This window comes from Cyprinus carpio, chromosome A4 (genome assembly GCF_018340385.1).
Source record: "Cyprinus carpio isolate SPL01 chromosome A4, ASM1834038v1, whole genome shotgun sequence".
NCBI lineage: Eukaryota > Metazoa > Chordata > Actinopteri > Cypriniformes > Cyprinidae > Cyprinus > Cyprinus carpio.
This window is the reverse complement of record NC_056575.1, coordinates 17853909-17869638: the sequence shown is the minus strand read 5'-3', so window position 1 is coordinate 17869638 and position 15730 is coordinate 17853909. Positions and strand designations below refer to the sequence as shown.

Genomic DNA, 15730 nt, shown 5'->3' with positions numbered 1-15730 from the left:
AAGCCCCTTTCCGATTGTTTGGGGCATCTGGAAAAAGGCTTGTCCGGAGAAGAAAAGGTGAGCGCTACCATCAGTCCTGTGTCATGCCAACAGTAAAGCATCCTGACACCATTCATGTGTGGGGTTGCTTCTCATCCAATGGAGTGGGCTCACTCACAATTCTGCCCAAAAACACAGCCATGAATAAAGAATGGTACCAAAACACCCTCCAACAGCAACTTCTTCCAACAACCCAACAACAGTTTGGTGAAGAACAATGCATTTTCCAGCACGATGGAGCACTGTGCCATAAGGCAAAAGTGATAACTAAGTGGCTCGGGGACCAGAATGTTGAAATTTTTGGTCCATGGCCTGGAAAATCCCCAGATCTTAATCCCATTGAGAACTTGTGGTCAATCCTCAAGAGGCGGGTGGACAAACAAAAACCCACTAATTCTGACAAACTCCAAGAAGTTATTATGAAAGAATGGGTTGCTATCAGTCAGGATTTGGCCCAGAAGTTGATTGAGAGCATGCCCAGTCGAATTGCAGAGGTCCTGAAGAAGAAGGGCCAACACTGCAAATACTGACTCTTTGCATAAATGTCATGTATTGTCGATAAAAGCCTTTGAAACGTTTGAAGTGCTTGTAATTATATTTAAGTACATCACAGAAACAACTGAAACAAAGATCTAAAAGCAGTTTAGCAGCAAACTTTTTGAAAACTAATATTTATGTAATTCTCAAAACTTTTGGCCACGACTGTACATATTTCCCTCTGGAAATCTGGGGGCAGCTGTAAAAAAAGTGCACACACAGGTTATATTAATTTGGCTTAGTTTCCCTTGCAATACACTACAGTCGACTCAAATGCAGCATCCATACTGCGAGCCAATCAGCACTACGTGCAGGATGCGCAAGTCAACGGTCCCGCCCACAGAACCGAGTTAGACCGATCGGGAAATCGGACAGATGCTAGCAGTACTGTAGCGATTTATCTTTGCTAAAGTTGTGTGCGTGCCTAAAAAGTGAGTAACAGTCTGTTCATCCATTGCTTTTTACATTGTTTGTGAACGTTTAACTGCTTCGAGTGTTTATAAGTTAATGTATGCGATTGAAAAAGAAGAACTAGCGTGTAAAGATGTTTGTGTGTATGTACATACTAGTTATCGCACATATATTACTGCTATGTTAAGAAGACATAATCTGTGTGCCATTTAATTATCATATGGTTTATTTAATATATATTTAATATGTATGACTCATTTCTAAGAGTTAAAGCACTCTTTTGGCGCATGCGCACTAATGTTCTAGACTGAGTGGCTCCATCTCTGTCCTCAGCGCTGAGAGGTGTCAGGTTTCAACTGTGCATTATTAGTAATTTCTAACAACGGAGCTTCCCATATAATGGCACATTTGTTTTCTTATTTGACTGTTAGATCACTGTATTTAATATATTCTCTGTGTAGATATTGTGTTGTTATTATACTTATTGTGACCACTGTTATTTGTTATTTGTATTTATACATTTTCTTATATCTTTATTTGTAGAAAACCACACACACATGCAAATTTTGTGGTGACAATAAATGGGTTAATCCCACATAAGTCTCTAACTCCGTTGTGGATCTGTTGCCAACCGGCAAATTCACTTTAAAAAAAAAGAAACACCAATAAAGAATAATTTCCACAGCATATTCAAACTCAATCACGTAAACAGACACTTCGATACAGAATAGTTTCCAGCAAATGCCTAGGACAAATCAAGTGAACTGTGCAGCAAAACAATAGTTTATTCAAAGAAAATTATGCTCTCTAAATTCCATGTTTTTTTTATTGTTGTTGTTTTCTAAAGTAAATTCTTCATTTTTTATGTGATTTATTACAGTTTTTATGTAGTGTATGTACAATCTCTAAGCAGTGAAATTTTACTTTTTGTCATTTTATATCAAAGTTTCTTGGCTGTTACACTTCTGTAAATTCTTGTGTTACGTCTTGAGACATATAGTGTGTGTGTGTGTGTGTGTGTCTTGCTTTGCTGGTCCTCTCTCAGTCTCTCTCTCTCTCAGCATTCTTTCTTTCACAGGATTGGATCTTACCAAAGTGATCTCCAGATCTGATTGGTACTGATGGGACCAAGGAGCAGCAATAAAAGGAACAGATGCTACACAACAAAAATCACTAATAAACAAGCGAATTTCCCATGTTCAATACTTCATGTGTGTGTTTGCTACAGGGTGTTGATGCTCTTAGCTTGCCTGTTGATCTGCCTATTGTGTGGATTTTGGTTTTGAGTTTATAAGGTGTTGTCAATCTCATTTTCCATTTTGTATATTTTTTAAAGTTTTGTAAATACTCTTTTCCACATGTGGAAGCTGTAGGGGGTGAGTGCCATTTTCTTTTGCAAATATTGTTTTCTCCTGTTTTTCATTAGACTGGGAGTTAGCGTAGCTATTGTGTTTTTATTTAGTTAATCTTTTCCGTTAGGAGCTGGCTTGATGTTTGTTTGTTGTTTTGGAACCAGCACACAACATAAATTCTGCTCTTACCCTGTGATTCTGTAAATAAATGTATAAAGGATCTTTGATTGTTGATTTCAGTTTATGTTTACAACTTAACCAATACATCTCCTTAACACATTTCCTAAACCAAGTTATTACTTATCAACTTATTACCCTGCTGTGTACAATTTAATGATTATTTCTCTTTCTCTGATTTCCTTAACCAGCAGCCAACATTCAGTCTGTGCTTCCTTCCAAAGCCATTAAAGTGAACCCAAAGGCTCTTTTAATTGGTAATTGTAATAGTTTTTTAATTTGTCTGCCTGATATACATTGTCTGTATTTGAAAAGTTACATACCCAAGGATTATGAAAGCAGAATGTGTAGTAGTTTTATAATAATGACAGTTAACTTACAGCATTTTCAAGCATGGCAGGCATAGTTGAACCCCAAAAAAATATGGTACATATACTGTAACGTTTATAAGATGTCAAAAATTAGGGTAAAAAGGCAGAAAAATAAATCAAAAAAATAAATTGTCATATAAGATCAAAAAGAAAACCAAGATTTTTATAAAATGCAATAAAAACATGATTTCTCTTAATTTTATTCTAGCATTCTTTAATTATGAGAGCTCTCAGGGAGAAACAAACGTAACAACCATTTTAAGTACAGTCAGAGATAATTCCTTTACAGCATTCATAAAACATTTATTTCACATCCATTACAGCTATCCTTTATCAGCTCTATCAGAGAAAACCTCCCTCACCAACAGAAACAAACCTGGAACAAAATTCCCTCCAAACAGCAAAACAAGATAATCAGCACAAAAGCCATTTCAGATGTTAGATATCAATAAGGTAAAAATTAGTCAAATGATTATCTAAAATACACCACAAACAATATATTATGAGTAATCAAGAATATGAATAAATGAATGAATCAAAAGATGAACAAAAGAATACCATAGTTTGGATCCACACGTTTATATGAATAAAGAAAATAAATGTCAAGAAAGTCAATAATAAATAGATTATAACACAAGCCTATGTGTGCTCTTTGAAGTTCTGCTTTCCTGGCATGAGCCAGACTGACAATCAGCTCTCAGATAAGATACATACGTGCACTGATTTAGGCTTTACAATGTAATATCCCTTAATTCCCAGCAATCAAACATCATTTCTAAAAAGTGTGTTTTACAATACATTATATTTTGACTAGAGCTGTTCTTCTCTCTTTCTATGTCCAGCATGCATTGGCTGTAAACACTATGGTTGCCCGGCAAAATGTTTCTGCAAATAATTTCTCAAATTGCAACACTGTTGGGGATTTTGTCTGGGGACAAATAGCAATAATGCAATGTTAATTTCTCATTCCGGCTCTTGATGATGTTGGTCACCTCATCTAGATTGTGCTGGAAAGTCTTTATGGCTTCCTTCGCTGGTTGCTCTGTGAAGTACATATCTGGATACGTACCCAAGTACAGCTGGGAAAAAAAGGAAAGTCTTCAGAAAACAGAACAATATCTTTCTTTCTTTTTACAAGTTAAATGGACTCTTCTCTAAGCTCCGCCCCTTGGTTTCTGCCAATCACTCAGACAAGCTTATAAAGAATGTGCTCATAACCAGTGTTGCAATGTGGCAAGTCTGTAGTTTTCCTGCGGAATCTGGCTACTTTAACACTGTTGCGCGTGTTGAAGTGACCCCAATCATATGATATTTTGCCCCTGGAATGGGAAATGTACCAGGGGAGCCCCGCCAAAAAATGTGTATTTTACCCCTGGAATGCAATTTTTAATGGGGGACCACCCTCGAAACGTGACTGGGCAAGTTTTGAGTAGGGATTGGGTGGGTTTTCTGGCAACTCTGCTCATAACATGGAAAAAAACTGAATGGATGTTATTCTTGGAAAGAAGTGTGACATTGCAAACCATTTATATTTGCTGTGTTTCTTTAAAGAACTTGTAAAACTATGTGGTAACATGATTAAGAACTACAGATCAGCAGACTACAAATCAGAATCAATGACGGAGACCAACATGATATACAGGGCAAAATGAAAGATAATGTGACCACGGTCCATGTAAAATGAGGGAACAAATGAATAAGTGTATATATATATATATATATATATATATATATATATATATATATATATATATATATATATATATATATATTAGGGCTGCACAAGTAATAGAATTTCTAATTGCGATAACAATTACCGATGCCACAATTACATAATCATTCATAACATCAATTAAATGTTCAAAGTCCACTTATGTTATTCTTTGTGCTTAAGATGCTTTTTTTCTTTCTACATGTTATCTTAAGGGTTTTTCCATTGTTTTAATTTTAGTTTTAGTATAACATTATAATACCATGCATATTTTTACCTTTTTAATTAAAGATGAAACCAATCCAATGTATTTTTGACATTTGAGGCTTAGTATTATAGAAAAGCAATAAAAGTTTTTCAGTTAGTGTTTAATTTCAGCTTGTTTATATTCATATAAAAATATGGAATGCAGTTGCTTTCAACGAAGGTTATGATTTGCATCAAAAAACATGCATGCATCAATATATATATATATATATATATATATATATATTAGGGGTGTGACGAGACACTTATCCCACGAAACGAGCTGAGACACGAGACTGGGTTCAAAAGAACGAGACGATTTTTTTACTTTTTTTTAAGAAATCCTTGATGAAATATATAGGGAAAAATAGTATTTTATTCAACTGAAAAACACAAAATGCAAAAAATGTAGGTGCATTTTAAAATCAACTTGTACTTTATGAAATTAAACATCTATTTTAATCATTTTTATGCAGTAATAAACAACATGTAAACACTGCAGAATGTTTTGCCACAAACTCAACTGACAGGCAAGTAATTGCACAAAAACCATAAATAGTATAAATAAAAAATATATAATAAACAAATATCCCTTTAAAGTGGAAGTGAAGCAATCAGTCAAGTTTATTATTTAGTAAACTGATTTCCACTTTAATAAAAAAAATGTATATAATAAACACAATTAATATAACCATTTAAAAGCATAAAGCAGTGGTTCCCAAACTGGGGGGGGGGGGCGCGCAATAGGGCCCTAAGAAATACATCCCAAAGAAATCCATTTTATTTTTTCCTTAATTTTGTTTTATTTTTTCAAAATTCAATTTTTTTTCTGTTTTAATTGTTCTGTATTGCTTTTTTCAGTTCCTTTTTAATAGTTAAATTAAATTTGATTAATTAAAAAGCATGTCTAAGTGTTAAGGAGATCTAACCAATCAGGGACCACTTTTGACGTTGGAAAAGGACGATAGTGGCGAGCTAGAAACTTAACCTCTCCTGTCAGCGATTAAGAGAATGAATGCGTGTTCCTTAGTTCCTGATATTAATCTTTGAAGTTTGCCTAATTTGTGTGCGTTTATGCAAAAATGTAAGTCTATATACTTCTTTGTGATATTTAATATAGTTATCCTGCCCTGTTACAGCTTTATTTTAATGAAAATTAGCGAGTTGTTTGTCTCCTCAGAGTCCTCAGAATTCACGCTGACGTAGTAACCAAAAACATAATAAACAACGCATATAAATAAAATAACTCAGTTAATAAGTGTATCATCACTTCAGAGCAAAACAACAAATTAAATAATCTCTTAGATATTGATTTCATCATATTCTCCGTAATCCCGTTCAGATACGATGATATAGCACTTTATAACAGACACGGAGAATTTGCAAATCACTGTTATACATGCTGATTGCGCCATCTAAAGGGCAATTTAAGTATTGTAGTTAACTAAGAATTGTATTAGATGTAAATTAATTTTTATGTTGTCATTATTTTTGTAATTGTTATTTTTTGTTTATTTCAGACCACACATTTACAACAGTAAAGTCAGAATGTTCTGAATCCTGTGCCGTGTTTTTACTGACACCCTGAGGCGAGCACAATCTCCTGATCAGCACAATAGTTCAAACTTCCCTACACTAATTATTTAAAATCATGAAACATACATTTTCACATCAATTTATTAAAAGTTAAACAAAAATGAAATGTTTAGGGCATTATAAAATATAAAATTTTTTAACATTATCTCATTATATATATATATATTTTTTTTTTTTATTTAAATGTATAAACAACTAATTAATTTCATTCCTAATAAATTGAATTTATAAAAAACTAATTAACTTACTACAACACAAAACTTATGTTGTGTATTTACATTTTTCTGGTTATCAAATGAAGGCATATAACATTAATTTCATTTATCATTTATCTTTTAATTATTGAAAATTAAGCAAACTTTATTTTATGGCATACAAAGAGGATAAACTAAAAAAATTAAAAAACGTAATAAAATTAATCCTAAAAAAAATAAAAAATTAACATTTTATTAATATCAGAAGTAACAAAAGGCTATGTATATGCTACAAAAAAATAAAATAAATAAAGGACCGGACTTTTATTTTGATAATACCTATAAAGTTCTGTGTATGTGATATGATGCTAGTTTTACTCGAATCAAACGGTAAAATGCTCATGAAGTGAAAATCACAGCAATCTCCAAGATCTCTACCATGTGTAGAAAATGAAACAGCCTGAAATCACCGCAAGCGCCACGCGCGCTACTGTGTGTAGAAAATGAAACAGCATGTCTGAGCCATTCATTAACAGAGACACGCAGAACATGCAGGATTCATTGTAAAACTTTTTCGGCACTATATTTACAGATAAGGTACATATCATGACTGCATTAAACTGTGAATTCTGTTTTTATAACTCCACTTGCCTGATGTGAACATAAAACATCCCACAAACACAAATGAATTCTGTTTTTATAACTGGATAAAGACTACACTGTGTCATTTTCCTGCTTATCATGAGTCCACTTGCCTGATGTGAACATAAAATATCTTACCAACACTGGTGAAAGGGCCAGTGTAGGGTGACCAGACGTCCCGAAAAATTCTAAACTGTTGTCCCGAATCCCGAATCTGGCCCTAATTGTCCAAAAAATGACACTAAAGCAAAATCTTGAGTAGTTATTGTCTGATAAACATTAAAAACTGTCTGCGCAGGTTGAGTCATCCTGCAACCAGCCCCTGCCGGCTGCTCATTGGCTGCAGCATCTTTTTTCTAAGTTCTAAAAAATACCATGGGCAGCTAGGCGCGAATTTAGATATGCATTGATAAGCTAATTTTCATTCATTCTGTTGGCATGGCTGGTGTAACGGAACCCCAACACGCTGCTAAAAAGCAAAAACGATGAAGAGAGTGCAAGTTGCTGCAGCCGCGAGGAGGACAGTGATGCACGCGTAAAGGAGTGACTGATTGTTCACAAACAAACTGTGTACAAAAAAATACTTCACAACACAATTATTTCGATATTTTCATTTAAGCTTATTAGTGTTAGGCTATACAGAAAGGTCTGATTTACGCACTGTTACTTACAACAGTCATTGTTTTTTTTGTTTTTTTTCACAATGATATTTGAGTGCATAATTTTAATGTTGTTTTTTTTGTGGCAGACTAAAGACTAATGACAGACTGTTAATCTTTGAATAAAAGTATGTTTGGTTCAGGTTTGAAATTCATTATCTTTTATTATAGCATATGTTGTTCTAGAAAACAGAAACCCCCCACACCATTAACCCAGACCTCACACACCCATATCCCGAATTTCAGCCAATCTCATCTGGTCACCCTAGGCCAGTGTAATGCAAATATATATGAAAGGTCTGGGCAAGACAAGGGGGCCTTCGACGAGATCTCGTCACACCCCAATATATATATAATATTATATATTATATATATATATATATATATATATATATATATATATATATATATATATATATATATAAATACAAACCTGATTCCAAAAAAGTTGGGACACTGTACAAATTGTGAATAAAACACAGAATGCAATGATGTGGAAGTTTCAAATTTCAATATTTTTTCAGAATACAACATAGATGACATATCAAATGTTTAAACTGAGAAAATGTATAATTTTAAGGGAAAAAATAAGTTGATTTTAAATTTCATGGCATCAACACATCTCAAAAAAGTTGGGACAAGGTCATGTTTACCACTGTGTGGCATCGCCTCTTCTTTTTATAACAGTCTGCAAGCGTCTGGGGACTGAGGAGACAAGTTGCTCAAGTTTAGGAATAGGAATGTTGTCCCATTCTTGTCTAATACAGGCTTCTAGTTGCTCAACTGTCTTAGGTCTTCTTTGTCGCATCTTCCTCTTTATGATGCGCCAAATGTTTTCTATGGGTGAAAGATCTGGACTGCAGGCTGGCCATTTCAGTACCCCCGGATCCTTCTTCTACGCAGCCATGATGTTGTAATTGATGCAGTATGTGGTCTGGCATTGTCATGTTGGAAAATGCAAGGTCTTCCCTGAAAGAGACGACGTCTGGATGGGAGCATATGTTGTTCTAGAACTTGGATATACCTTTCAGCATTGATGGTGCCTTTCCAGATGTGTAAGCTGCCCATGCCACACACACTCATGCAACCGCATACCATCAGAGATGCAGGCTTCTGAACTGAGCGCTGATAACAACTTGGGTTGTCCTTGTCCTCTTGAGTCCGGATGACATGGCGTCCCAGTTTTCCAAAAAGAACTTCAAATTTTGATTCATCTGACCACAGAACAGTTTTCCACTTTGCCACAGTCCATTTTAATGAGCCTTGGCCCAGAGAAAACACCTGCGCTTCTGGATCAGGTTTAGATATGGCTTCTTTTTTAACCTATAGAGTTTTAGCTGGCAACAGTGAATGGCACGGTGGATTGTGTTCACCGACAATGTTTTCTTGAAGTATTCCTGAGCCCATGTTGTGATTTCCATTACAGTAGCATTCCTGTATGTGATGCAGTGCCATCTAAGGGCCCGAAGATCACGGGCATCCAGTATGGTTTTACGGCCTTGACCCTTACGCACAGAGATTGTTCCAGATTCTCTGAATCTTTGGATGATATTATGCACTGTAGATGATGATAACTTCAAACTCTTTGCAATTTTTCTCTGAGAAACTCCTTTCTGATATTGCTCCACTATTTTTTTTTAACTTTTCCGGCCTCTTATTGCTACCTGTCCCAACTTTTTTGGAATGTGTAGCTCTCGTGAAATCCAAAATGAGCCAATATTTGGCATGACATTTCAAAATGTCTCACTTTCAACATTTGATATGTTATCTATATTCTATTGTGAATAAAATATAAGTTTATGAGATTTGTAAATGATTCCATTCCTTTTTTACTCACAATTTGTACAGTGTCCAAACTTTTTTGGAATCGTGTAACAGTTCTGAAAAGCTGTTTCATGTCATATGCTGTAATGGTTCTCCCCACCTCAAGGGGGATCTAGGGAAGTTTCTGAAGGGAAGGCTATCCTTTTAAGAGAGACGAGTAAAACTGTTTGGGAGAGGTACTGGCATTGAGTGTTTGCTCAACTTGGTAATTCATTAGACCCTATTGTGAGGAACATTTTTTGGTTCTACAGCTCAGTGTAAGTTCTATGTTTGTTTTTTGTGTTCAATTGCATATTTTGATTTTTGTTTTGCATATTTGTTCAGAGGGTTTTCTTTAGGCCTCCTTTGATGAACAAGGACACTGCATCTGGACTATATGATCTTTTTCTACACCTTTGCTTATTTGGACTGGCGTTTGGTTATGGTTTGGAACACTGTATGTTGAACTTTTGTGGATTTCCAATTGAACTGTCGGAATGTGGTGAGATACTCATTACTTACCTGACCATGTGGGAGTTGTGAGAAATGGACTTTATTTATGATTGAACTCAACATGTTGTGGTTGGGCTTAAATGCTCTAACAAGATGTGAATTTTCTTTTCTTTGAATGTTTTGTTGATATTGGTGCTGTTATGGGTGATTGCTCTTTAAACGTTTAAATATATTCTTCTCTACTCTTGGATGAATGGATCCCCTTCCTTTTATATATGTGACAAAACAAGAGTGTTACAAGAGGGTTTGTATATATATATATTAAATTCACTCACAGTTGCTTGCATGCGTTTTGCACATGTGCCACAAGCACTCCAAAATGAAATTGCTTAATCAACCATCGATAGCTTTAATAGATTACAACCCTTATCAACAATTAATCGATCCTCCCTAAACCCATGCTTTGATGCTCTGTACTCTCATTAACAGGTTAATTCCTTTTCACATTGATTTAGACATTAGTCAGCTACCATGTTACCTATAATTTCAAGTGAAAAGTTTATGCAAATCAGACATCAAACCTCATTTTTCTGGGTCTGACTGAGCGCCCAAACTGTTCCTAAAGCACTGCTGGAACATTCACGGTCAGGCAGACTCTCCATGATATACTTCAAATCCACCTGGCCCTTCTGTTGGGGAGGCGGCTTGCGCATGGTGGAAGGACTGTTGGGGATCCAGCCATACCAGTCAAACTGGAACATAAACTCTCAGATATTAGCTTATAGATATTATCCAGAATTTTGCCTATGAATTTTAAACATTCTTGCTGATGATATGAAAGTGTGTAACCTGACCTGTCCAAAGTTGACAGCAGCATGTTGTGCTGAAGCGGTGAATATCACAGCAGTCAGATACTCGACCAACTGCTCTCGAGAGCTAAGAGACTTTGGAAAGTCTGTAAACAGTGGCAGTATGCATTTAACTTGTGTACACATTTAAAAGTAACACAAAGATACATAAAGAATATACAAAGTTAAAAAAAAAAATCATGCATGATGTAAAGACAGACAAACATACACGGGCACTTTGATAAGTTGAACCTGTACTCACTGTCAGAATTATTCATGCCGAAGCAGGCAACATCCTTAACAAACTCTTGAATCTCCACATCTTTTTGAACCGCCTCATCGCTGTCATAGTAGATCTTGACCACAGCAGAAACAAAGCTACAGAAAGATAGAAAGAAAAAAATCCTTTGGATGCCAAACATTTCATTGGCACATACAGTATGTGGACTAATTTGTACTTTTTAACTACATGATCTGAACTGTTGCTACCACCTACCAGTGTATTGCCTCCCAGACCATCTTGCCATCATCTCTGTAATAGTATTTGGGCACATCTTCCATTCCTCGAGCTTTTATGTCCTCAGGGAAGCACAGAGACTCGTAGGTTAAAGTCTTCATGGCATTTTGTATCAGTTTCCCCATCCCAGCTCCATTGATGCTACTAACCTTTGGACACCAAAAATACAGTTAATATTTTGCATAATATTTTCAGAAATTAACTAAGCTGAAAGCATTTATTTAGACTACTCAAGTAATCAGCTTGAGGACAATGGGTGTTTTGCATTTGTAGATAATTAGGAAATACAGCACATAGGTCTGTCGGTTTACACAGTCTATTAAAGCGAACACCAGCTAACTAAATATAATGAAGCCTATGAAATACAATTAAGAGCTTTCAGCAAAAAGACAGAATATCACAAGCCAAAAAGTCAGTTGATTCTGTCATGATGAAGATTTGTTAACATCACATGCATTTTTAAATTGATATCACAGACAGAAAATATGGCTTTCAAGACAAATACAAAATAATCAAATATGAATAGAATTGCTTTGGATCCTAACAAGATGCCATTTATGTTTGGATATATTAAATTAACTTTAAATCTACCTTGATGAAGACCCCGTCTTCACCAATTAGCATTTCACGGGCCTCTGCATTGATTGCAATTGTGAAACGAACATGAGGCATCAGTAACTGTAAGAAGCAAATGATGGATTTAAAAATGTGCATTAAATCATAAAACATTGATTCAAAAAGCATCATGTGATACAGCAAAAGTTATTTCTATGTCATGCTCAGGAAGTTTTTGGTTAACATTAAACCATGGTTGAAAAAAGGCAAGGTTATCAGAACCAGCAACCCTTCATTAGTACATTCACATACAGTATATGAAACCACAATCTTCAGTTTAACACTGAATCTAAAATTGATGACTATGTATTGAAATACAGGTACCTTGTATACTGGATGGACTGCAGAGAGCTGTCTGTACATGGCCATTTCAAAAACCTCTGACAACAGATGTGTCTTGAGAAGGTGTGTGACCAGCTGGTGTACAAGGATGTCAGAAGATCTCACCCACATCTTGGCCAGCATCCAGTCATATTTATTATCTCTTGGGAGAAAGATTGGGCTCATTTCCCCTGGGGTTTGACTGAGCTGATTCAGATATAATAAAGGCAAACAGGACATTATATATTTTTTTTTACTTCAATGAGTAAATTTACTGCAAAATAACTTTTTTTAATTAACCTCTTGATGCACAGAATGGGTCTAAAGTGACCCATTTGAGTTTTTTATTTTCTATATCTTCACAAGAAATCAATTTCATCATTCAGTATTACAGGTATTCCTCAATGAACTTGTTTTTGATCATCACAAAACCTCTTTTTCATTTTTCCTTTCTTTTTGAATATATGCATACTATATACTACATATTATTATGTACATACCACAGTAAATATCTGATATATTGTGAAAGATATTAGAAACCGTTATCCACGCATTCAACTCATCAAGACTGAACTACTGTAATTCACTGTATTTAGGGGTCACTGAATCTTGTTTGTCTTGCCTTCAGTTGGTCCAAAATGCTGCGGCCAGATTTTTACAAGGACTAGGAAGAGGAAAAATATTACACCCATTTTGGCTAGTTTGCACTGGCTCCCCATTGAGTATAGAATCCAGTTTAAAGTATTATTGTTTGTTTGTAAGTCTGACAGCCTTGGCACCAAACTACTTATCTGATCTCACGAGTTCACACTTACATATAATTAGCTTAATTACATAAAACACTCTGTTGCTGTCTGTAGCTCCCTCCAGCCAATGTCTCCCCTCTTCTAGAGCCAACTTGATACCAAGGAGTTCTCGATTGCTGATATAATAATTGCACTCCGCTGGGGACAGTTCCTTTGAGTACAAAGTACATGGATTGAGAACTGGAGGCTCACTGTGGGGCTGCGATAACACAGCTCCTGCCCCGGTGGTGAAAGCGTTAACCTCAATGATGAATCGTAACTCGGGATCTGGGTGGACAAGGGTAAGAGCTGTGAAAAAATCTTTTCAGATGTTGGAATGCTTCTGTAGCAGCAGAGTTCCAGGACAGAGACTTCTGGGTTTTTTTTTTAGAGTAACGAGGTAAGAGGAGCACAGATCTGACTGAAATTAAAAATCAATGTTCTATAGGAGTTGGCGAAGCCCAGGAAATGTTGCAAGAGAAGGGTTGTGGCCTGTCTTGGATGGCTTGAAGCTTCCTCTGGTCCAATTCGATGCTGTGCTCACTAATAACATAACCAAGGAAGTGAATAGACTTGCGGTGGAACTTACACTTATCCAGCTTCAGGTACAGCTGGTATTCCCTGAGATTCTGGAGGACCTGTGTGACGTTTGCGATGTTCGTACTGGTTCTGGGAGTAGATCAGAACGTTGTCGATATAGACAATGATGAAGTGATGGAGGAACTTCCGGAACACCTCATTCATGCATCCCTGAAATACAGAGGGTAATTTGGACAGTCCATACGGTATCACCTAATATTCATAGTGGCCTGATGGTGTAATGAAGGCAGTCTAACATTCAACGCCATGAGGCTGTATGCAGCCGGATTGAGGTTGTATGCACTTCGCAGGTCCAGCTTGGTGAGCACAATCTGAGATATCAGGTGAGTTGTAACGATCTTGAGAATGCAAGCAACACTTAACTGAATGGTAAGGGTCTTTGTCTTTTAGCAGGGTGAAGATACAGTAGAGTCCAAGACTAAAACCATTATTATTGCATAAATAATAAGCATTTCTTACTCACATAAACAGAAGCTGTTCTCAGTTAAGTATCTAGATTGGTCACAACACAAGTGTAAACAACAAGTCCGGACAGGAGTGAAGTGTGGAGTGACTGATTATATAGTCTTTGATTAGAGCGACAGGTACAAGTGATCAGAATTCAGGTGACTAGTAGTGAGTGGGGGAACTCAGAAGTCTGGTGTTGATAGTGTGGCTGACCTTGTGACAACATTATTATATACAACTATATATCAGTGCTGTCAGGCGGAAATCTTGTATCTCCATATTTGATTTAAATAAATGCTATGGATCACCCTTTATGTCTGTCAGTGTTCTTGAAAAGTAACAGATTTGGACATACAAGACAATATATATAATAAGTATATACACAATCAACTGATGTACATTTAAAAATATGTTTGTGCTTTTGATTTTCTTTATCCAGAGTGTTAGTATGACTGGTCCCAGTCATTCTATATGAATCTGAAATAGTTCTGGAGATACTGGATGAAGAACAGGATGAGGAAGATGAAACAATTCTTATTCCTGATTCAGAGTCTGAAATATCTGATGCTAATGACCTAGACTATGTGCCACAGGCTCAATCTGGAGTTGTGGGTGTAAATCCTGCTCTCCTAGATGAAGAAGACTCATTTGATGACATTGAAGATGAGAAAAACAGACCCAGTCCAGTAGATTGAGTAAAAACGGAGAACACCGAGGTGGCCCATGGTGCTATGGTACAATGTGCTGGATGTTACCACCCTCAATGCCTACAACAGGAGTGGCCAACGTCAGTCCTGGAAAGCCACAAGCTGTGTCCCAATTCAAAGGCTGCATCCTTCGAAGGACTTGGACTTGAAAGATCACACCTTTGGAGGCCGCAAAGTTTGGACCGAGGATTGGATCAGCAGTACTGGCTTGTTTTTCTTTTCTTTTTTTTTTTGTGAATTGGAACATTTACAAAGGATTGTGGGTGACTGAAGGTTGTGAAGGATACATACCATGTATCCTTCAAATTCAGCTAAATGAAGGATGCGAAATGAAGGCTTCTGATTGAGGTGGCATTCAGCGTCATTTAATGACGTGGCAGCTGAGATATGCAGCTTTCGTAGGATGCAGCCTTCCAATTGAGAAGTGCCCCATCTGTTGTACCCTTTATTCCCCAAGAAATGAAGGGCGCATTTGGAGGCTGCATTTGAAGGATCCTTCGAATTGGGACAGCCTTCGTCACACCACAGTGACGCTATCGCCCTTCAGAGGATCCAGCCTTTGAATTGTGATAGCTACAGGCAGGTGAGTTTTTATGAAAGTTGGAGCAATACTCTGCAGAACTGTGGCTCTCCAGAACCGATGTTGTCCACCTGGGAGGTGTGACCAATGCATGATGGCTATTCAACAAAAAGCTGGTG

At 36.4% G+C, this 15730-nt stretch overlaps 1 protein-coding gene across 1 annotated transcript in view; it reads right to left on the bottom strand.

The window, feature by feature from the left end:
* Positions 1 to 3095: 3095 nt before the first annotated feature.
* The window catches only part of LOC109065355 (polyunsaturated fatty acid 5-lipoxygenase-like), a 36231-nt gene continuing 23596 nt past the window's right edge, over positions 3096 to 15730 (bottom strand). The window contains exons 8-14 of the mRNA XM_042743537.1: positions 12496 to 12699; positions 12148 to 12234; positions 11536 to 11705; positions 11302 to 11417; positions 11046 to 11146; positions 10773 to 10943; positions 3096 to 3966 (exon numbers count right to left, since the gene is read on the bottom strand). Of these exons, the coding sequence (XP_042599471.1) occupies positions 3787 to 3966; positions 10773 to 10943; positions 11046 to 11146; positions 11302 to 11417; positions 11536 to 11705; positions 12148 to 12234; positions 12496 to 12699 (1029 nt within the window). The 3' untranslated portion in view covers positions 3096 to 3786. The remainder of the gene's footprint in view (positions 3967 to 10772; positions 10944 to 11045; positions 11147 to 11301; positions 11418 to 11535; positions 11706 to 12147; positions 12235 to 12495; positions 12700 to 15730) is intronic.